The sequence below is a fragment of the Rattus rattus genome, chromosome 17 (genome assembly GCF_011064425.1).
Source record: "Rattus rattus isolate New Zealand chromosome 17, Rrattus_CSIRO_v1, whole genome shotgun sequence".
Taxonomy (NCBI): Eukaryota; Metazoa; Chordata; class Mammalia; order Rodentia; family Muridae; genus Rattus; species Rattus rattus.
In genome coordinates, this window is record NC_046170.1 from 45,640,239 (window position 1) to 45,663,697 (window position 23,459).

General features: G+C 47.6%; 1 protein-coding gene across 1 annotated transcript in view; it reads left to right on the forward strand.

Moving 5' to 3' along the window:
• Positions 1-5,111: 5,111 nt before the first annotated feature.
• Positions 5,112-23,459, forward strand: part of Slc35f3 (solute carrier family 35 member F3) — a 265,377-nt gene continuing 247,029 nt past the window's right edge. Inside the window, exons 1-2 of the mRNA XM_032887497.1 lie at positions 5,112-5,309; positions 5,652-5,881. Coding sequence (XP_032743388.1) covers positions 5,257-5,309; positions 5,652-5,881 — 283 coding nt within the window. The 5' untranslated portion in view covers positions 5,112-5,256. The remainder of the gene's footprint in view (positions 5,310-5,651; positions 5,882-23,459) is intronic.

Sequence of the window (23,459 nt, forward strand, 5' to 3'; positions counted from 1 at the left end):
GTGTCAGAAACTCACAGCATTCTCCACCATTATTGGTTAATCCATCAATACAGCACCCTAGTGCTTGAGTGCTACATGAATTAGTTGGAAAAGAAACAAAAGACCTGGTCCATAAAGGAGGCCATCACTCAGTAGAAGAGGAACAAAATGTATCCAGTGTAAGCATCTAACCATCCATTCACCCCTCTGACATCCACCTACACATCCAGGTGTGAATGTATCAATTTGTCAACCATCAGCCCATTCACCTATCCACTAAACCCGCAAAGCTCCCTTAAGGCTATCAGGATGCTTTTGCTTCAGAATTGAAACACAGTATCTAACATTGAGGGTCTTTTTGGGGGGAACAATAGAAAACAACATTTGAAGTCACGGCTGACCTAGGAACGTAGAGCATTTTGTGCATTTTGTGCATTTTGTGCTGTGCACAAACGCTAGGAAAGCTGAAGTGAGAATCCTAAAGAGATGAGCTGCCAGGAAGTTAGAAGTCTGTCCCTGCCAACTTTTAAGGTGAATCCAGCTGAGCCTAGAAGTGGAAACTGATAGGACAACAGCAACAATGACAACAACAAAAGTCTGACTCTGTAAGACCTGTCCCTTCCACTCGGAACAGTGTCCCTTCCACCTTGCACAGCTCATTGTTAAAATAGGTTCATTCTTGTTGTTTTTCCCTTTGCTCATTTATTGAAGAAATGTTTTTCTGAACAGTGCCTACCCAGGCATTATGATAGATATGAGGGTCACGAAGAAGGCAAAGCAATCTTGGCCTCATAGAATTTTTAGCCGAGTGGAGGAGACGGACATTAATCAAATAAGCCTGTAAATTAATATGTCATAAAACCCCAACAGGGGCTGTAAAGGCCACTGTACAGGATGAGAGCCTTGTGTTGGAAGGAACTAGTTCACTCCATCAGGGTCAGACAAAGCCTCCTGGAAGGAGAGACGGAGGGAGGGAGAGACAGAGAGGGAGGGGGAGAAAGGGAGGGAGAGAAGGAGAGGACAAAAGGAGTGAGGGAGGGAGGGAGGGAGAGAGGGACAGAGGGAGTAAGTGAGGGAGGGAGGGAGGAAGGGAGGAAGATAGAGAGGCAGGGAGGGAAAGAGTCAGAGTAGATGTGAGATGGGTGAGAGTAACAGAGGACATAGAGGCCTTAGTTGTGCACAGTTTCTAGGCAAAGATGGCAGGGCATTCAACATTGTTTTGGAGGCTGCAGTCCATGGACTCTGAAAGGCAGAGGGGATGGAGGGATGGAGACAGCATGAAAGGTGGGGGGTGGGCAGGTGTGTGGGGCAAGAAGGAGGTAAGAAGAGACCTGCATGGACTCTTGGAAGTGAAGATGTTGGCTGAATCACCCCTCCCCCCCTTTCCTCCTCCCCACTCCCTTTGCTCCTTTCCCCCACCTACCCCCACCTCTGCTGCTTTCCAATGTAACCATGGAACATCATTGTCTGTTCACTTTCCAGTTGTTGTGAGAAAATACTCTGACAAAGGCAACTTTAGAGGAAATGGCTCATGTTCAAGTGCGTAAGCCGATGGAGGAAGTGAGGTCGAGGAGGCAGGGTTTTGAAGCATCTGGTCACGTGACATACATAATCAGAAAGCAAAGAGCAAATGAGCTGTGGTGCTTAGCTCCTTTTCTCCATCTTGGAAGCTCAGGGTCCCGGCTAGGGAATATCACCACTCTCAGTGGGCAGGTCTAATCCAGACCACCCATCCCCCACAGACGTGTCTGGGGTCCCTTCTCCCAGGTCACTAGATTTTGTGAAGTTAACAATGAACTCTCCAAACACATTCCAACCACTCCATCTTTCTTCTCTAATGACTTCCACACTGTATCCACCCCTCCTCTTCCTTCTCCATGACTTGCCCCACCCTCCACATTCTCTCTGTGCCCCCTTTTGCTTTCTTCTGCACCTACAGGCAAATTCTGCGTTTTCAGCGTTATTCTGGTTCCTAACCTAAGAAAGCATCTCTGACACCTTTGATACCGGGCTCCTTGCCTCCCAGGTGAGGGTTGAGGTGTGGTCCGTTGCTATGCACTGTGATGCTAAATTCTGTATCCCAGGGTCTAGTTGCCTCAGGAAGGGCAAATTCGCATGCACGCCAGCTTTTGCTGTGTAAACCTTGTTTCTTAATTTAGACTATTGGTTGAATAAAGATGTCTGTAGTCTGTAGCTGGGCAGAAGAGAGGTAGGTGAGGTTTTGGTTCCCAGGCTTAGGGTCTGAGGAGAGACAGCAAGGAGACAAGGAAGAAGTTGTCCTGGGGTAGGCTGATCATGAGCACATAGATGTGAGGGCTGGCCTGTTGGAATGGGAGCAGCCCAAGCAGAACATGGCAAGTGATATCTTGGTTTTATTGACAGGGAAGTAGACAAATCAGCATGGAGGATTGATCCCTGCCTACCTCTAGTGCTGCAAGGCTTATTATAAATATGAAGGTTTTGTGTCTTTTATTTGGAAACCAAAGAATCGAAGGTGTGGTAGAAAACACCAAATAGTATTTACTGCAACAGGTGACAACTTGGAAATACACCCCTCAGATTCTAGGATCTGTGCAAGGATCAAGGCCCACATGAGTCAGTGGCAAGTCTTCATTTCCATGTTTATTGTTCTGCAGGCTCAATGAGGGGAGAAAAAACATTTGTCTCATTTGTGTTTCCAGTCTCCTTCCCAGACCCCAGCACAAGCCCTGTCCTCAGTAAATGTTTACTTAGTTCGATTTTAAAATGGATATCTATCTAAATATTCTGAATATTTCAGGGGTGCCTGGATATTTTCAGAAAAACAAATCATACTCATGCTAGAAAAATAAAATCACATCCCAATAAAGGGTTGTTTTAAAACTTTGTGAGTTTAAGTTTTATTTGCTGGTAGGAAGGATAGCTATAGAGTATTGAAGTGATGGCTCCAATAGCCAATGGTACTTGCTGCTTTTGTAGAGGGGCCTAGGTTATGTACCCAGAGCCCACATGGCAACTGATAAGGATCTGGGGCCTTCTTCTGACCTTCCCCGGCACTGCGTTCATGTAGGCAAACACATGTACAAAATTACAATAAATAAGCCTTGTTTTTCAAAGGCTGTAGAAACCTATAATCTATGCAGATGATCCTCCCTGTTAGGGAATGGCATTGATTAGGCTGACTCACAAAACTGTACTCTCTCAGAGGAGTGTAATCATTGAGGCTTATTATGAGTAGAAAACGTTCAACTCCTGACCTCCTTCGGGTAATGACTATAATTGTTTCTGACACCGGATGCTTCTGGAATATCTGGCTGTCACTGTCTTGGTCCCCACACTGAAGTCACTAAAAGATGAACCGAGTGCCAAGGAACCCAGATGGGGCTGCCACCTGGTCCTTTCCATTACTGACCCAGAAACCCAAGGGAAGGGCAGAGTCTTGCATTCATTGATGCTCAAAGACACCTTGGTTGTTCACAGTGCATTTAATTTGAATTTTGTTTCTTTCATTTGATTTTGTATTTATGCTTTTAGGAGTCCTGTAAACAGTACTGTGTTTTTGTTTCAAATTCTGATTGTCCACTGTAGGCATATAGGAAAGTGGTTAAGTTTTGTACTTTACTCATGAACCTTTCGGCCTTTAAAAAAACTAGTGTTACTTCTTGTAACTGTGGCAAAATACTACACAAAAACCAAGTCACGGAAGAAGGGTTCATTTTGGATACAGTTTAAAAATACATACCATTGGGTTGAAAAAGTCCTGGAGGAAGGAGTCTGAGGGAGCCTGAGACAGCTGGTCACGCAGTATCTACGGTTAGGAAGCACTTGGTCACATGGTATTCACAGACCGGAAGCATCTTGTCACGTGGTATCTACAGACAGAAAGTATCTGGTCCTGTGGCATCCACCGTCGGGAAACAGAGAAAGATGAATGCATTTGTGCAGTTCATTTTCTCCTTCTCGTTCAGCCCAGGACCCAGCCAAGGACCCAGCCAAGGACCCAGCCCATGGAGTGATACTGCCTGTATCTGGAAACTCCCTCATAGACATGCCCGAAGGTTTGTTTCCATGGTAATTCTAACATCAAACCGACAATCAAGATTGACATCACAATTATTAATCTTTTGTGGTCAACTCTGAGACTCTCTACATCAGCGTGGCTGTCATCTGCAAAGACAACTTCATTTTTCTTTTATTTCTAACTAAATAGCAGCCCTTGTCTTCCCTTTCTTGTGCAGTTTAATTGTCTAGGAGTCCAGGTAAGATGCTGGGTAGGTAGCCCTAGGTTGCCTCCCAGCAGGAAACCTGGAGTTTCTTACCTGTTTGTAGCAAGTTTCAGCAAATTCTTTTTATTTAGCAAGTTGGAGAAGTGAGTTCCATTCTATTCCTAGTTCACTGAGGAACAATATATCTTTTCCTAAAGCAATGTGTAAAGTAGAGCTTGTAATGTTATCTCTTGGGGGAAATGTATCTCACACTCAAAAAAAAAAAAAAATAATAGAATCTAGCTGTAACTCGTAATAGCCATCCAAGACGTGATATGACTGCCTTTTCCCCTATACATCTCTGTATTTTTTGAATTTGCGCTCAGTGAAGAAGAGTGGTGGTGGTGGTGGTGGTGGTGGTGGGGCTTGGATGGCTTAGGAACAAGACACGAAAACTGATTGGAAGCTAGGTAAAAGGACAGTCTCTGCAGAGGGTACTGAAGCAGTAGTGCCCTTTTCCTTGCGCTTGTGAGCTGAGGACCAGACTTGATTCAGCAGTTGCCCCCTATTCTAAATAAGCCACTCTGGGTGCGCTGTGAAATGCCAGGTTACTTTGCTTTTTGCTTTCATAGTAGCACCGTTCTTTGGGGTGGCGCGCGTGTGCGTTTGTGTTTGGGGTGGGTGTTGGGGGAGAGACCAAGAGACTCACGTGTCAAAACCAGAACGCCAGGACCGTGACAGGTCCCGCGCCCTAAGGTTGCAGAGCTCGCAGAGCCTGGCATACACGGGGCGGTGAGGATCTGAACGCGCGCCCCCGCCTGGTCCACGCGCGTCGAGGCCGCTACAGCCTCTGGTCCCGGTGGCTCTGGAGCGCACTGCCGGGCGCGCTCTCCGGAGCTTGGGCGTCCGCGACTGGCGTCCTAGGGCGCCAGCGGTGGCAGGCGAGGGGCGCCGCGTTGCTCTGCCACCCGTTCCCAGCAGCGGGCGCGGGCGTCCTACGGGCGTCCGGACCTTCGCGACAGCTGCGGGGAGCTCGGGCCGCGGCTCCCCCGGCTCCAGCCTGGGCGCCCCAGGCCACTCGCTGCCGCCGCCCATGGGGATCCGAGAGTTTCCCGGCGGCGCGCCCAGGGCCAAGAGCATTGCTGTGTGAGTAGCGTTGCAGGCGCGGGAGGGGAGCGGGCAGGTGGCCCCCTGGGCATCCGAGACCCTGCATATCCTGCACTGCTGCGCTCCTAGTGGGAGGGAGGGACAGAGGGGCGATCGGCTGTGTGCGGCGAAGCCGGAGAAGTTTCAGCAGCATTTCGGGCTACTCACCCTTGCTCACATTGCCCAAGGCGCCCAGGGCAGGGCGCGGGACCCGACGCCGAGGTTCCCGGGAGCAGGGTACATGGCAAGCAACGCGAGGGGAGCAGCCATGGGTCCTCACCAGTCCTCACTGACATCTCCTCCTCTCTGCCCTTGACTCACCCCGCCTTCCCGCGGCCTCAGTGGCATGAGGAGGTCACCGGACGTCAGCCCGCGGAGACTGTCCGACATCAGCCCTCAGCTCCGGCAGCTCAAGTACTTGGTGGTGGACGAGGCGATCAAGGAGGATCTGAAATGGTCGCGCTCTGTGGAGGACCTCACCAGCGGACCGGTGGGACTCACGTCCATCGAGGAGCGAATCCTGCGCATCACAGGCTACTATGGCTACCAGCCCTGGGCGACCAGCTACAAAAGTAAGACCCCCTACGTAATTCCCTTGCCCACTGGTGGTCTCCCCGCCGGAGACACAACTGCTAGGAAAGTGCACAGGGAGGATCCACTGAACCCTCTCTCCTACAGACAGATAGGCAACTTTGATGAAGAGACCTGCCTGGAGGCACTTGCGGGGGTGGGGTGGGGTGGGGGAGCGGGCGCGGGGAGGTGGGGGACTTTCTGTTACATTCTTTCTGACACCTCTCTGACTCCTCTCTGACCTGTGTCTACTTCTGAGTGATTCCGAGGGCTCGCCTGTTGTGGCCATCTGTGAGAACTGCTTCAGAGAACTGGTCTGTGTGGGTTTCTGATTATATCCTGGTGCAATTAGTTCAGGAGAACTCAGCCCTTGGGCCTGGATTTTAATTGTGTCTCTCTAGAGAAATGGTGACGATTCGTGTCTCTTTGCTTTAGGATCGTATGGGTCCTAAGAGAAAGGATTTTGTTCAGCTCTTTTTAGATATTCGAGTTTCTGGAAGATGAGTGCTTGGGGCCAGGTGGGGGTACCTCACTCAGACTTCACCCCTGAGCCTCAACTGATGACCTTGGCTGCAGTGGTAAGGCATGAAGACATTTCCTGTATAGGCAGGACTGATTTGGTGACATCTGTCTTGTCTTCTTTGGAAGATAGAGATTCACCAATACAAACTCAAGATATTCTTTGAGATAGTACCAGGGTCCCGTGTTATGCCTCCGTAGTTAGACACTGGGGAAAGATTGCAGTTCACTCCCTCGGTGGGTCTGAGAAGGAAGCATGACTCATTCATTTGTAAGAAAGTCTAGACCAACAGCTTGGTAATTCTGAAAGATTTTTTTTTTTTTTTAACCTTTCGTTGCTTGGAGTTACAGCATAACATATTGGTTTTCCCTTAAGGGAAGACATTAGACGTTTGTTTGGTAATTTAATAGTATTCACCAGTAAGAGTCTGTCTTTTTTACATGAATTATTCTTAACACCTTCAAGCCCAAGCACCTGGCTTTGGGCTTGTCTGTTTTGTTATTTGCAGTAAAGGGCACGGTATTTGATTTCAGTGGCCTGACCTGAAATTAAAGGTCTGTGACAATCGTTGGTAACTCAGAACAAAGCTTTCTTGGTGCATCTATATCCTCCCCACCACCCCGTCTTTGGTTCTGCCACATGGTTTGGCTTCCCATTGCAAAGGGAAGTCGTCACTGAAAACCTCTCAGCAAGGATTGGAACCTTTCAGAACCCAGCCTTCCCTAGGGTGTGGAGGGGATCCCCAGTTTTCCTGCTTTGAGAACTTCAGTTAGACAATAGATATTCCACGATTCGTGTCTCCATTGTCCGCGTCTATAACTAAGACGGTGCTGTAAATTACAGGCTCCTGGAAGTCATCTCTCAGCTCCTGAAGTTATGATAAGGTTTATTTTTATGGTTCTCTTTGTGGCTGGCTTTATGGTCTTGTGCTGAGGTTTGCGATTTTGGGGAGCTAGTGAGCAGCTTTTGGGCATGGTGATTGTCTCCGAACATACTTTATAATAAGACATAAGAAGGGTCACGTGGAACATAAGTCACTCGTGACACCAAAAATATCATTAAACACCATCTTCCCAAGGCGTCTCTGAAGGAATAACTAAGAGAAGCCAATGCTACAATGGTTCTTGCCCCCTGTAAACGAAATCCTCACTCCACCCATTTATTCTCTCCTTGTGAGGGTTCTTTCTTCTTCCAAGGTATTTCCTTGCTGCTAAAATGCTTTAGGTGACAAGTGACATTTTGATGAATTAATTGGCTTTAAGTTTAAATTTAGAGGCTCTGATGTTTTATTCATGCAGCAGAAGAGGGGTTAGGGCCAGAGCTCTGCTGTTCGCCATTTCTACCAAGCTCCAAAAATAATAACAGAGGCACAGCCGTCTGGGCCACCAGGTCATTGCTTAGTTTGTTGCCTAATACATGAACTCAACCAACTAGAAGAGTCAGTGATCACAAGGTAAAGTGTGCGTGTGTGTGCATGTATGTGGGGTATGTGTGGTGTGTGTGCTTATGTGTGTGCATGTATGTGGGGTATGTGTGGTGTTGTGTGCTTATGTGTGTGCATGTATGTGGTGTGTGTGTGTGTGTGTGTGTGTGTGCGCATGTATGTGTATACCTGTGGGCACAAGTCAGAGGTGTCATTCTTCAAGTAGTGTCCACTTGTTTTTTTTTGTTGTTGTTGTTGGTTTTTTTTTTTTTTTTTGAGAAGGGTCTTTTTCTCTCTCACACACCCACATACACAAACCTAGAAATTGAGTAGGCTAGGCTGACTAGCCAGCAAATCCCAGCAAAGTCCCTGTTTCCACCTCTCCAGTGCTAGGATCTCAGACAGGTGACATCATATCCTGCCTTTTTATGTGGGTTCTGGGGATTGAACTCAGGCTCCAGTGCTTCCAAGAGAAACACTTTACCAGCTGAGCTCCTAACACAGACCTCTTGATTCAGAGCTTTCATTTAACCCTAAGCCTTCGGGCCGTGGCATTGTTGATGTTTTCTAGATATTCTTTATTGGTGGGGGCTGCGCAGTGTTGAGTAATATCCCTGGCCTCTGCTCATTGGATGGCAGAAGATTACCATTCCTCCCCCAGTTGGCAACCAGAATATTTCTAGGCACTGCCAGATGTCCTCTGTGGGGTGAGCCTTCGGTTCAGAACTACTTGGTTACTGGAGCCCTAATGTTTGCATACCATGCAGGCCATGGGCAAGGAGCAGCCATGCCTTCTGAGTTCCGTGCTTCTCCCCTGTCCTCTTGGATCATTACTTGGGGTTTTGTGTTGGGGCAACACTTAATAAGCAGCCTTCTAAAGACTGCACAGAGTCAGATCTGCTGTACTCATGGTTCATCTACTTGCCCTAAGTTGATGATAGTTTGTACTGAGTACTTCACCGTCTCTTAACAACATCCTTGCCTCCCTCCCTCAGGCCAGAGCTGGGGGGAGATGAGGAACTGGTATGCCTTCAGCCATTTCACTTTGCTTCCTTCCCTGAAGTAGACATGGATTGGGGGAGAGAGGTTAGATGGGAAGAAGGGGCCCACAGTTGGAAGGCCCCGTGTTGATGTGGACAGACAGCTTGCATCACAGCGTGGGTGCGAACGGGTGGCCTTTCTGCCCAGGGAAAGAGCACATCTTGAGATTCCCTCCTGGTACTTCCTCACTTAGCAGGCACTTTGGGGAGACTCATCCCGTGACAGGACGCAGAGCCAGGTAATGGAAGACAGGGCTCTAGCATGGGTGCCTCTTTATCCAGAAGCAGCAATGACACAGCTTGCCTTAAGCCAACAGCTACAGTCAGGCCAGTGCAGGAGCAGCTAAGAGCTAATGCCTACACCAGGCAGGGACATTTCGCTTTGTCACGGGTTCCCCTAATGGCTTCTGAATGGTGCACTCTCAAACACTTTCCTAATAGAAACACTTTTTAGGAATAGCTTTGTGGAGAACAAGCTCACGCTTCACTGTGCAGAAGTCTCTTCTGGGTCTCCTCACAAAGTGCCTGCCCTGAAATGCTCCAAAGAGGGTTGATCTGGCTTTCATATACATTCATTGATACGGCACAGTGCTTGCATGTTGAGATAAAAATGATTTGATTTTAGAATATGCCGATGGGTGTAGTTTTGAGTCATTCATGGGGTGGAAGGCAAGCTAGTCTCCACAGGCTACCCCTCTCTAGCTCGCTCCTGCTAGCTATGAGCATTGTGCACACAGGGGATGAGGATGGAGATTTTCTGTTTGAACCTTATGATGTGTAGGGTTCGGGAGGACATCTGTTAAGAGGACACTGTTGTTTCTGGGTTCTCTAGGGCCAAGCATTGTGGTGGCTCTGTATGTGAGTAGAGGGCATATGGGAAGACGGTCTTCTTGATTGCTGTTATGCTGTTCCTGGAAAGACGTGGATAAATGTTTATTCACCCAGATATGGAGCCAGTGACAGGCTAAAGTAGCCATACTGCTGAAGTCCAACTTAGCAAACCAGTGGCTTTATTGACAGTTCTCAAAGGAGTGTGCTGAGAGGATGCTTCCTGGAGCAGGGATAACTCAAAGGCAGCTACATCACCAAAAGCTGCTCTAGTGTGCTGACAACTTGTGGAAGCTGCATCCCCAGAGCTCTCTGAAGAATTTGCAGGCAGGTCAACAGGTCAGAGACTCTCTTCCATGCCCTGGGTTAGCCTCAGTCTCCCCAGCCACCCCCGTCTATTTCTATAAGCTTGAGGGAGAGAGGCTTTGTAGCATCTGCTCAATTTGAGGGACTTCCTGAGACTTATGAGTTGCTCACTTCTTGGGTCTTAAGAAACTTCCTTCCAGATTTCCTGCATTCCGTAAGCTCCCTTTCAGAACTTCTCTATTCTCAAGGAGCTTCCCTCCAAGATAGAATGCTTCAAGTCAAGAAGTAGCTACTTGACACTATTTCAGACTGATGTGTGTGCAGAGGCTGCCGGCAGAGCTCCCTGAAGAATGAGGTGTACATATGGTTGAGGTCACTAGAGCACAGCTTCTGTGTGGTCTGACCCTTCAGAATACCACCGATGAGGTTGGCTACTCAAGACTGACACACTCTGAGGGACTGAAAATTGGTTTGTCATATTTGTTCTAGAATGGAACTGATGATGTAGAGTATAGAGGTAGAAGACCTAGGGTTGGTGGCAAGTCTGGGATTGTTAGCATTTTCTGATATGTCAGTACGTTGGTCAATGTTCTATTGCTGTGAGGGGACACTGTGACCATGTAGCTCTGATAAAGGAAAGCATTTAATTGGGGCTTGCTTACAGGTTCATAGGTTTAGTCCAATCATATCATTGCGGGAAGCATGGTGCCACACAGGGGCAGACATGGTGTTGGAGAAGGAGCTGAGAGTTCTACATCTAGATCAGCAGGCACCAGGAAGAAAAAGACACTGTGTCTGGCTTGAGCCTTTGAAAGCCCAGAGTCCACCCATAGTGACACACCTCCCCCAACAAGGCCACAACTCCTAATCCCTGTCAAGTAGCACCAGTCCCTGATGCCCAAGCAGTCAAATCTCTGAGCCTATGCGGGTCATTCCTTGTCAAACCACCACAGTCAGAGAGTAAATTTGGTTCTCTAGTAGCTAGCTACCTGCGAAGGTGTTTTTGAGTTTTGAAAATTAAAACGTAGAACCCGAGGCTAGGGAGAAGGCTCAGCCAGCTCAGTGCTTGCAGAGCAAGCATGAGAACCTCACTGGGGTCTCCAGCACCCATGTAAAAAGCCAGTCGTGATAACACACGTCTGTAATCTCAGCACTGGTGAGGCAGAGGCAGGAGGATCCCTGGGGTGCGCTGGCCAGTTACTCTAGTGGTGACCTCCAGCTCAGTGAGAGATACTGTCTCTAAAACAAGGCAGAAGATTCTCTAGAAAGACAGAACTTACACAATGAATTTACATAGGGAGAGGAAGGGGATTTGTTAAAATGGTTGCCTACCAATGGAAAGTCCAAGAATCCGGTAGTTGTTCAGTCCGTGAGGCTGGATGTCTCAGCTGGTCTTCAGTGCATTCCAGAGTCCTGAGGCAATCAACTCTAGTCCCAGTGAAGGAATGGACTTGCCCTGCCAGAGCAAGCAGGCAGAGAGAGCAAGCCCTCCTTCCTCCAAGCCGTTCACTCATATAGACTGCCAGCAGGAAGTGTGGCCCAGATGAAAGGTGTATTATTCCCGTGTCAAAAATCCAGATTAAACGTTGTGTCTTCCCACTTCAAATGATTTAATTTAGAAGAAAATAAAATCCCTCACAGGTGTACCCAGCCACACATGGGTTTTAGTCAATTCCAGACATAGTTGACAACCAAGAATAGGCATCACGGGATGATTACGGAAGACAGCCAAGTGAAACGCTGGCCTCCACATACGCATGTGTGAAGACACAGGCAGACATGCGTGCACACGCACAGACACACACACACACACACACACACACACACACACACACACACACACACACACACACGTCTTTCCAGTAAGTTCCACACTTTCCAGCTCCTTCAGTTTGGTAGGTAGCCAGGCATCACCAGTCTTCCAATGCAGTGAGGGGCTCACTCCCATCTCTACAGAAATAACCCCTACCCCCTGCCCCACCACCCCAGCTTTCCCATGGTCTCGCTGTTTGGGAATCTCTCCCAGGTCTCATACAAAGCATGGGTTGATCCTCTCTCTATGTTGCTGGAAACATTCCGGTGAGTTTTATTAAAAAATGACCCTGTCTGTGTACAAGCCATTGGACTTGGCCGAGTCCTGTCCTTGGTGTATAATATGCTCACATATAGGGCAGCCCTACAGCAGAGGGGACACCTGCAGGTCCTTCCGCACGGTTAGAGAGGAGCAAGACATTCAGGAGCCCAGCTGTGTGCCATGCCATGTACAAGTCACTCTCTACTCTAAACCTCTGGTGTTTCCTCTATAAAGTGGGGCAGGGAAATAAGCTACGTCTGGACTGCATGAGGACCACCAGACCAGTTGTTCACGAAGACCTCGCCAGCTTACAAAAGAGACCCTACCTGCCCCTCACTATGTCTGCAAGCCAATGATCTCCCTGCTAGACAGGAGGATTAGCACAGAGTCCACTTCGGTGCCACTGCTTCAACCTTGCCTCTCTTCTTCAATTTGAGTCTGAAGTGAAAAGTCGTACAGTTAGGCTTGGTGGTTCTCGTATCGTCCCAGATACTTGACAGTCCGTCATAGGATCGTTACCAGAACCCAACAGTCTGAGGCCAGCCTGGACAACATAGAGAAGCACCATTAAGAAACCAAACAAACCTAGAGGTTGTGGTCATGTCTGGGGTGCTTTCAGGAATGGAGGAGATGTCTATCTGTGTGGGTAGGAAGCAGAGGAACCTGGGCCACACGGAGATATCAGCAGATGCGTGGGGCCGAGAGATAGCCACGATGCTTCCAGATCTGTCTCTCCTGTATGAAGGTCACGTTGAAGCTCCTCCAAGCCCCACAGTACCATTGCTACAGCCACCCCCCACCCCTTGTCCCCGTGACCTATGAGCAAAGGGCAGGTTGTATTTTGTGGGGCTGCAGGCTTCTCTCTGGAGAAGATTCCTGAGCTATTCTCCCCTCAAGTCCACGTAGGAGAAGACTGGTTACACCAGCCAGGTTGGATTTGTTGCTGTGTCATGAAAAACCCAAGGGAGGGAACGTTTATTTCAGCTCTTGAAGGCTCCTGCCATCATGGCAGAGTATTTGAGTGAGTGGCAGAGCAAAGCAGCTCACATCATTGTCCAGGAAGCAGAGAGAGATGGGAGTGTGGCCCTGTGCTGGTCCCCACCCCTTGGATTCCACACAGACCCCCATGGGATGGTTCTCCCTTACGTTCAGGACTCTCTCCTTAATCCTCTCTGGAAATGTACTTCCTCAGTCTCTCGGGTGATTCCTAAGTCAAGTTGACAGTGACAATGGGAATCACATGTACTGAAGAGTGTTTCACCCACCGGAAGGAAGAAATTACTGCTGGCTGCTGAAGTAACTTAGGTACAGAGTCCCAGGCACCATGGTGACACTCAGATACCACAAGTGGATTAAGTATTTGCTTCTCTCATGTCAAGACACACATAGGGGTGTGGTGTGTGTGTGTGTGTGTGTGTGTGTGTGTGTATGCATGTGTACCTGAGGGTACTTATTGTGGAGACCAGAGGTCAATCTCAAGTGTCATTCCTCAGGTACTGTCCCCCTTTGTTTTTGAGACAGTGACTCTTGCCGGCCTAGAACTCATCAAGTAGGTTAGTTTGGCTGACCAGAGAGGCCCAGAGATCCATCCATATGTCTCCATGTGTCCTCAGTGCTGAGACAAGCACGCTTCACCACACCCTGCTCTTTTACAAGGTTATGGGGATCGAACTCGGATCTTCATGCTTGCACAGCAAGCTCTTCACTGACTTATGTGTCCTTTCCTGACTTCCCAGACTTACAGGTGTTTTCCCCCATGATGTTCTGGTCCACTTCAAAGGTCAGTATGCATCCATCTGTAGAATGGGGGAGCGACTACAGAACAGAAAAGGACCCTACAGTTGGGAGGCTGGTACATCTTTTATTCAAAGGGTTGTGCAAAACCCTGAACAGTGCCTGGGGCATTGCCACACTTGTTTCTTATTTGCAGCATGGGGTAGCTTTGGTGTCCAGTGTTTGAAGCTGTAGTGGGTGGGGAGCTCCCCTCAGATGGTTCGTAGCCCAGAAGATGCAGGCTGTGTGGGACTCCTGGGATGCTGAAGTATTTATTCAGTGTAACTTCTCAGATAGTTTTCCCGTGACATTCAAATCTTCTCCTAGTCAGCATGCTGTGTGTCGTCTCCGATACTGGACTAGATAGGAATCTGTTAGGAAATTATTTTTTTTTATCCTCCTCACTATCTCCTGGCAATAACATAGTCTATAAAAACCTGGTATGTCCTAAACGTTTTATTCAAATCAGGGAGGAAAATGCTTCCTGGTGTCTGCCAGCGTGGGTCTCGTGTTTTAGAAACCGAGCTGGCTCATTTTTAATAAATACATAAAATGGCATCTTCTTTCAAACAGTGGACATGGTTCTGACTGTAGATATGAGCAAATCGTGTTTGGGCAGCTTTCTGTCCCTGTGCACATGCGGGAGTTTAATGAACAGTTTTCACCATGGGTGTTCATTGTATTGGCGTTCAATACAAAGGAATGACTCCTCCTCCTCCTCTTCTCCTTCCTCCTCCTCCTCTTCTCCTTCTTCCTCTTCCTCCTCCTCCTCTTCCTTCTCTTCCTTACTCTCTCCGTCATTCTCAGAATTCACCTAACAGGGTTGGGGAGAAGACTCAGTTGGTAAACTGTTGGCTGCACACTCATGAAGAAACATCCAATGTCAACCTCTAGACTTCTCAGGCACACATATACACATGCATGTATACATACACACATACATGCACACACACATACATGCAGACACATACATGCATATACACATACATGCATATACACATACATGCACACACACATACATGCAGACACATACATACATATACACATACATGCATATACACATACATGCAGACACACATATATGCATACACACATACATGCACACACACATACATGCACACATACATGCATATACACATACATGCAGACACACATATACGCATACACACATGCATGTGCACACACATACATGCACACACACATACACGCACACACACTGAGGAGGACACACACCTGTACATATGGGCATATACCCCCCACACACACACAATTGCCTGAAGAGTTCTGAAGGTTGTGCAAACACTGTAAACCAGGATAGCAAACTTCAAGAGCTTATCCGAACCGTTTCACTCTCTCACAGCTTATCAAATATTGAACAGGAAATATTTCAGATGGTATCTGATTTTATGCCGTAGATATATTTTCAAAGTCGGTAGTCAGGTACATATAAAATATTTAAGTCATTGGAGTTAATTCTTTTTTTAAGATTTGTTTTATTTTGTATGTGTGGGTGTTTTATTTGAATATATTTCTGTGCACCATACATGTATTCGGTGTCCTCAGAGGCCAGAAGGGGGTGTTGTATCCTCTGGAAAGGAATTATAGAAGGTTAAGAGCTGCCGTTTAGGTGCTGGGAAGCAGACCCAGGTCCTCGGCAAGAGCAACAAATGCTCTTAACCACTGAGCCACCCCCTAGCACCTACAGTTTATCCTTCACACCCAGGGAAAGGCGGTGCTCTGTGTGTATAAATGTGTTTGTTCTTTGACAATGTTTTATTGGGCGTTTAATCTCAGAGGACATTTGAGGAGTTTCAGTGTGGGATCAGGAAGTAGAAACAAGGAGTATTTCCTGCTGTGCTGAGTCTAAAATGTCCCCTCAAAGGCTTGTGTGTTCAAAACTTGTTCCTTCGGTGAAGGGGCCTTTAGAAAGTTACTGACTCATGGCAGCTCTGATTCAGTCAATGGTTGGACTAATCTACTAATAGGTTTACAATTTGGTGGCACCATTGGTAGGTACAGGAGACCAGGAGGTAGAGCCTGACCGGAGGAAGGGAATAGCAAGAATTGCCCTAGAAGGGTGTGTTTTACCCGAGGACCCTTTCTTCTCTCTTCCTCCTGCCGGCCAGGGAGAGGGAAGCTTTTCTCTTTGCCTTTCTGCAATGACGTTTCCGCCTTACCAGCAGTCTAAGGACAGTGGGGCCAGCCACGCATGGACCTCAGACCTCCCGAACTGTGAGGCAGTGTAAACCTTTCTTCGTTAAAGATTCTTTCCTTGGGTATTTGTTACTGCAGCAGAAAACTAACACACACACACACACACACACACACACACACACACACACACACACACTGTCTGCCTGGCTGCAGCATCACCATTTTCTGCTGAGAGCCATGCAGAACATTGACTGCATGGAATTCCAGAGTCCTCTTATGGGGTGGTTCTTCTGTGAGTCCTCTCTAAGCAGGTGAGGTAATGGCCTATGAGCATCCTTCCCTTGCACATGCTCAGCCGTTTACTCACAGATCGGTCCACTATTTATCAACGCTCGTTTCTTCAGTCGTTAGAAAGTCCCCCCTGCTTCTACAGGATACTAATTACACCCATTCCTAAAGTCGCCGCACACCGTGTGCAAGGTACAGCCACCCTTCTAAACCTATAAATCAGATTGGCTCCCGTGCCTTCTTCTCTTGCCTTGAGCCACCTCACAAGTGTGCCACATGCCTAAGAATATTTTTTAATATTTCCCTAAGAATCTTGGGGTTAATTTAGATCAACAATGACAAACCACAAACGAATCTCTATAGCCTACACGTAATACAACATGACGCCCTCTTATAGGGTCCGTCATAACTAGTTAGAACCGGTGTGGAAAAAAAAGGATTAGAGGGACATAGGTAGGTAGGGAAAGCCAGTGGGTTTCCCTGAGATGACAGCTTCTTGTTCAAAGAAAAGATTGTAAGGACAGATGACAGAAAGGCATGGGCGTGGGTATCTAACAGAACAGAGAAAGGAGAGATCCAGGGGCTCTATAACAATCCAAGCCAGGGTCCAGTCAGCAGACTTCCAGATTTAGGGCCCTTTCCATCCCTTTCTCCCTTCTACTTCATCTTCTGCCTTTCTCCAAGGTTCAGTTCTCCATCCACCCCATGGATCAAGTTCTAAGGTCCCGTAGCCCCACCAGCACTCCTGTTACAAGTGGAAGTTTAAACTTCAGTGAACCCGTTTTCTCCTTTCTTCTGTAAATGTTCTTTCTTGTGCTGGAACCAGAATTCTAATCTGTTAAAAGAGTCCCCACCCCCTGAAAATCAGGCATATTTCTGTTTCCCATGAAATCGTGTAACAACAAAGACAGTCAAAAGACTGGGCCAAGCAATTAAATGACATTTTCCTTCCTGGCATTCTAGCTAGCCTGAGCCCTGTTTCTTTTTTAACCAGGGTCCTGATAGGAAGAACACCAATGGTTACTCAAGCAGGTTGAGATGCACTCTCAGTGTCACTGCTCTGTGATGGACACCTGAGCATCCTCTGTTCATGCTTTCTCCAGTTCCTCTAGGGGAAAGCCCCACACAGATGTGATCCTCTGAAGGGATTCTAATGTTGGCCCTAAGAACAGAAGTACTTCTCCAGTTCCTGGGACTGGATGGGAGGGGCGTTTCTAAGTACACGTCTGTGTTCATGTATCTTGGAAACCCAAGCATCTCTGATCAGCAGCTCCTTTCTTTGGCTAATCCTGGAGTCAGTTCTGCACAAGCACGAGGGTTCTGGGACCAGCAGACTCAGCTGAGCTCTGGCCAGCGCAAAACACAACTGGGGTTCTCAAGTTGCCATTTACTGGTCTTCCTTCTGTCCTCCTGTTTGCTTGCTTCTTTTTCTTTTCTTTGCACTGAGCACATGGGAATCTAAACCCGTAGAAAGCTGTGTTTCAAGAGAGACACTACCTTATCCTGGTCACTAAGGGACACAAGGTCATTGGCATCATGACCTATCTGTACCCTGAATTTCACCATGACTTTTACACTTCTATATACAGAGGGTGGCAGTGTAGGCACTGTGATCTGTTGACCAGTTGGAAACAGGTAAGAGGGCAAGAAGTAATAAATTATATATCTTGCCAGGGGTTTGTATGTAGGAAAGGCTGCCTTGTTTTCTATGTGGCGTGCCTGGGTTGCTGTCAGGGAACTATGGATCCCGGAGGCAGTTTGGAAGAATTGCTTGCTGCGTCTTACTAGAATTTTTAAAAGCGGGGTCATCTCCTTGGGCTTCAATAACCATGAGTGTGGTTTTAAGGGAGAATGCTCTCTTCTCTAACCGGTGAGGGATGACGACAGTTCTGCATAAACCAGCACCAAGACAGATCCACAGCACACAGAGAGGTGTACCACATGTCAGCATCTGGTGAATCTAAGCAATAAACGCCAAACTTCCCGGCAATGGGAACACTTTCAGAATGAAACTGTCATCGTCCCAGTCGCTGCTGTAGCATAGCTCAGGTGCGCCTGGGGACAGGGGGCTGTACATGTCTAACTGGGGTTATTATATCAAGATCAATAAGAGGAAAAAACCTGGGAGAACGGCATGACTTTGTCAAGCTGTTCCCTGGGAGAAGAAAGTTTATCCCACCCGCCGCCACCATACCGCCACATTTCAGAAGGACCGTGGTACTGTCCTCAGTCCTGTGATGAACACCTAATAAAAGCAGCTTAAGGGACTAAGACTTCTTCTGACTCACAGTCTGAGGGTACAGTCCAGGGGGGCGAGGAAGTCCTTGGGGCAGGAGTCTGAGGCAGCCGGTCACATGACATCCACAGCCAGGAGGCATCTGGTCACATGACATCCACAGCCAGGAAGCATCTGGTCACAGGGCACCCACAGACAGGAAGCATCTGGTCACAGGGCACCCACAGACAGGAAGTATCTGGTCACAGGGCACCCACAGACAGGAAGTATCTGGTCACAGGGCACCCACAGACAGGAAGTATCTGGTCACATGGTACCCACAGTCAGGAAGCATCTGGTCATATGACATCCACAGGCAGGAAGCATCTGGTCACATGACATCCACAGTCAGGAAGCATCTGGTCACATGACAACCACAGCCAGGAAGCATCTGGTCACATGACAACCACAGCCAGGAAGCATCTGGTCATATGACATCCACAGCCAGGAAGCATCTGGTCACATGGCACCCACAGACAGGAAGCATCTGGTCACATGGCACCCACAGACAGGAAGCAGCCGGTCACATGACATCCACAGGCAGGAAGCCTCTGGTCACGGGGCACCCACAGTCAGAAAGCATCTGGTCACATGGCACCCACGGTCAGGAAGCCTCTGGTCACATGACATCCACAGGCAGGAAGCCTCTGGTCACATGACATCCACAGCCAGGAAGCCTCTGGTCACATGACATCCACAGTCAGGAAGTGTCTGGTCACATGGCACGCACAGGCAGGAAGCCTCTGGTCACGGGGCACCCACAATCAGGAAGCAGAGAGAGATGAATGCTAGTGCTCAGATCTCTTTTCCTTTCTGTTCAGTCCAGGACCCCAGCTCATGGATGGTGCTGCCCACATTCAGGCATGCTTTCGCCTGAGTCAAGCCTCTCTGGAAACAGCCTCACAGTCTCCCCTAGGGGTGCATCCTCTAGGTCCTTCTAAAGATGAATACAACCATACCTACTTCCCTCCTGACCCCTGCCTCTACTTCCCTCTGGACCCCGACAAGTCACCATCCCTCAAACAGTGCAGAGACACACTGCAGATTGCCTGGTTCTTTTAATGAAGGAACTCTACTTTTTTGGCAATTTAGACCTCTAGCCCATCTCACCAGCTGGTTTATCTTTTCGTGCCCTTAAACAAAGAAGCATGTCCAGACGGGACCTCACAACTGTCCCCACTGCCTGGCCACACTCTCTCCTTCACCTGTGTGCATTGCCTTTTCTATATTTTTAAAGAATATTTATTTTTATGTGCATTGATTGGGGTTCTGTTTTCGTATCTCTGGGAGGGCGCCAGATTCTCTGAAAGTGAAGTTAGTTGTAGACACTTTAGCTGCCATATGGTTGCTGAGACTTGAACTTGGGTCCTCTGTGTTTTTTTTTTTTTTTTTTGGAGCTAAGGACCGAAGGCTAGGCAAGCGCTAAATCCCCAACCCCAGGTCCTCCGTGCTCTTAACCACTGAGCCATCTCTCTAGCTCTGCGTTGCCCCTCTTGACCTCTCCCCTTAGATATCTCCCTCTGCTTTCACGGTGTGATTTCTACTGCCATGGCCCTTCCTGGAGCCACACACGCACACCTAGTTCTGGCTTATTCCACCTGACATAATGGTCTCCACCTCTACCCATTTTCCTGCAAGTGACAGAGTTTTATTCTCTTGAATAAAACCCCACCATGTGTACACAGATGTATACACTCATGTGTGCCGCATTTTTTTCGTTATGCATTGATCTAAGCTGGTGCCATTTCTCAGCTGCCGTGACCAGAGAACCAGTAAGCAAACATGTGTATTTATTTCTGTGTGTTAATTTGTGGGATTGTCTTGAGATAGTTTCTTAGAAATGTAGTTCATGAGTCAAAGGAATGGGAGTTCATGTTACTGGTGAGAAACTCTTAACTTTACAGTCTACTCTTCCACAGCCCCTCATCTACTGGGCACAAATTGATTTTCCTTCCTTCCCTCCAGCTTCTGCCACCAGGAACACTAGCCTGCTACGCTTCCATTTAGCGTAGGCAGCTGAAATAGTCAGGGAGGCAAATTATTCTCTTTCCATACACCTTATATGGAGGTAACTAAGGCGCCAAGTCCCTGAGAGATTGCCTCTCCCCAGTTTCTGTAACTATGGTATTCCTGCCCCTCAGTGACTGTGCTGATATTCTCATCATTCTTCGAGGTACATTAGGAGCCTTTGCAAGAAGCCTGCTTCACCAGGGTGGTTATGCTAACCTTGCTGCTGGATCAAGCATGCAGACCTGTAACCACAACTGTGGCTAAATAAATAATCATTCAATTTGATGCGATGCCATCCCTCTACGGCAAGATAAGTTAGTGAGTGCTCCAGAAAGACAGGCTCACCTTGCAGTGCCTCAGGCATCTAGAACAGTGGCTGGTGGGTTTGTGGAAACAATCAGTTACATTTTTATGAGACTTGAAAAAAAAGTCCGTGTTCCAGATGAATGATCAATGATGATCAAAAATCCACAGTTTTAGCCCAGTTTCGATCCTGATAAGGCCAGCTCTGGCTCGCTCTTGCTGCTGTTAGAATGCCAGTCCTGGAGTCACCTTTACACACTACCCCAAGAGAATACTTTCATCTATGATCATCTTTGAAACTGCTGATAGTTGACACGTAGGGCTAATTGCTTTCTGTTTCTTATGCAAAGGTCGTGATATGCATGTGGCCCAGTCTGTCCTCACATTCACAATCCTAAAACTACACTTAAAAAAAATAAATTATTTCATCGAATCATAGAAAACTCAGCACTCAATTAACACTTGCAAATAGATGAGTTGGAGCAGGTGCATCTGTGAAACTGTTACCACCGTGAGAAGAGAAACAATGTCCAATCTCTCCAATAGTTTCCTTTTCTCTTGGGAGTTTCCTGTAGTAAAAGAATTCTATCCTCTCTGGGCTCTTTTGGTTTTGCTTTGCATTTTTGAGTCAGACTCTCACTCTGTAGCCCAGGCTGGCCTGGAACTTAAAACAGTCCTCCTGCAAAAGATGCTACCAGAGGGAAAAGACTGAATCGTGCAGAGTGGCAGAGGAGAGGTTGAAATCTATAGGCATATGTGGAGGGCCCCTCATTCCAGAAGCAAATACAAATTATGCCAGGGGCAGGAAACTCATAGAAATTAGCTGTGTGGTTAATGGTGAACTACAAACACTGTTAGCACTGTGCTAGGGACAGGAGGGTTATTCAAAGTCCCTTGGTTAGATGTTGCTACTGGGACATTCTTCGATGGCAATGGAAGATTAAGGACTACCCATTTTACATCCTACAAGACATTTGGCTTTGTGTTTGGGGATTATAAAATATGTAACAAGCAGAAGGTGGTATGTTGGCTCGTCTATGTCAACTTGACACAACCTAAAACTATCTGAAAGGAGGGACGCTAAATTGAGGAAATGCATCCATAACATCTGGCTAAAGGACATTTTCTTAATTAGTTACGGATTGGGGATGGCCATTTTTGTGATTCCATCCCTGGCCTGGTGGTCCTGGGTTTCATAAGAAAGCAGGATGAACAAGTCAAGAGAAGCAAGCCAGTAATCAGCACCCTTCCATGGCCTCTGCATCAACTCCTGTCTCCAGGTTCCAGCCCTGCTTGAGTGCCTGTCCTGACTTCCTCCAATGATGGATTGTGATGCGGAAGTGTAAGATAAATAAACCCTTTCCTCCCTAACCTGCTTGTTGGTCACTGTGTTTTATTACAGCAATTGTAATGCTAACTAAGGTAGATTTTGTAGTTCTGCTAATAATTGAAAATTTCTATTAGAAGGTGTGGGAAGAGGTGGAAGAAGAAGGAGGAGGAGGAGGGAGGGAGGGAGGGAGGGAAAGAGAAAGAGAGTGACAGAGAGAGAGAGAGAGAGAGAGAGAGAAACAGAGAGACAGAGAGAACATACAAGGAAGTACATGTGGCAGCCAGCAGTCAACCTTTCCAGCTGTGCACCTTGTTTGTTGAGTCACAGTCTCATTAATTCAGCTAGACTGGCCGTCCAGTGAGCTCCAGGGACCCCCCTGTCCCCACCTCTTTTATATAGATTCTGGTGATCAAACTCAGGTCACTTATCTGACTTTGAAGAGAATTCTACTTATGTTGGTGGGGGAGCCCTGATAGATGGAAATGGATGATTCTAGGTCAATATTGATGGCTGGCCAGTGAGCTATGTTTGAAGAAAAGGTACAGCTATTTGAATGAGCCTTTGCCTACCCACCTCCATGCCAGGCTGTCTTATTCATAGAACATGGCTGGCAGTCCACTGTGTGCCTCTGAACTCTATCTCTATAGAAAGAAAAAGCAAAATATCAGTCAGGTGATGGGCCAGAAATGTGTCTCTTTTTCAAAGAAGTAAGTATCAAGGCCAGCAATGTTTGCATGTGGTGATGTCTCAGGCTCCTAAGGAAAAATGTTTTGAAATGTTCTCTCTGCACCCAGAAAAATGGTTCTGTGAGTTTCACTCATTTCTCAGGACACACATCACCAGGATAGACAGACTTTATGCTTGGGGTAACCAGAATTCAGAAGCCAACCCCTGGGACCCAAACACAGCCACTGTGAATGTTGGAGGTGGATTTTCAGAATTTCCTGAGCCCGAACTGCAACAGGAACAGCCTAGTGCTGTGTGTTTATGATGCCTCTGGGCAGGTCCTGATTCTCTTGGCTACTTAGAGTAAGAAGTGTGTGACTATATAAACACTGCAGGGACCTGAAGACACCTACGGCGAAGCAGTGTGGAGGGGTGGCAAGGCCACCTGTGCTCACCCTGCAGTGTCTTCAAGCTGCTCTCTGGGTGTTATCCGCCGAAGCAGAGAGCATCTTGGTCAGATTCCTTTTGTTGTCCCACAAAACCAGGGTCTGTGCTCACTTTAAACAGGTAGAACTCTGATGGAATCAGAC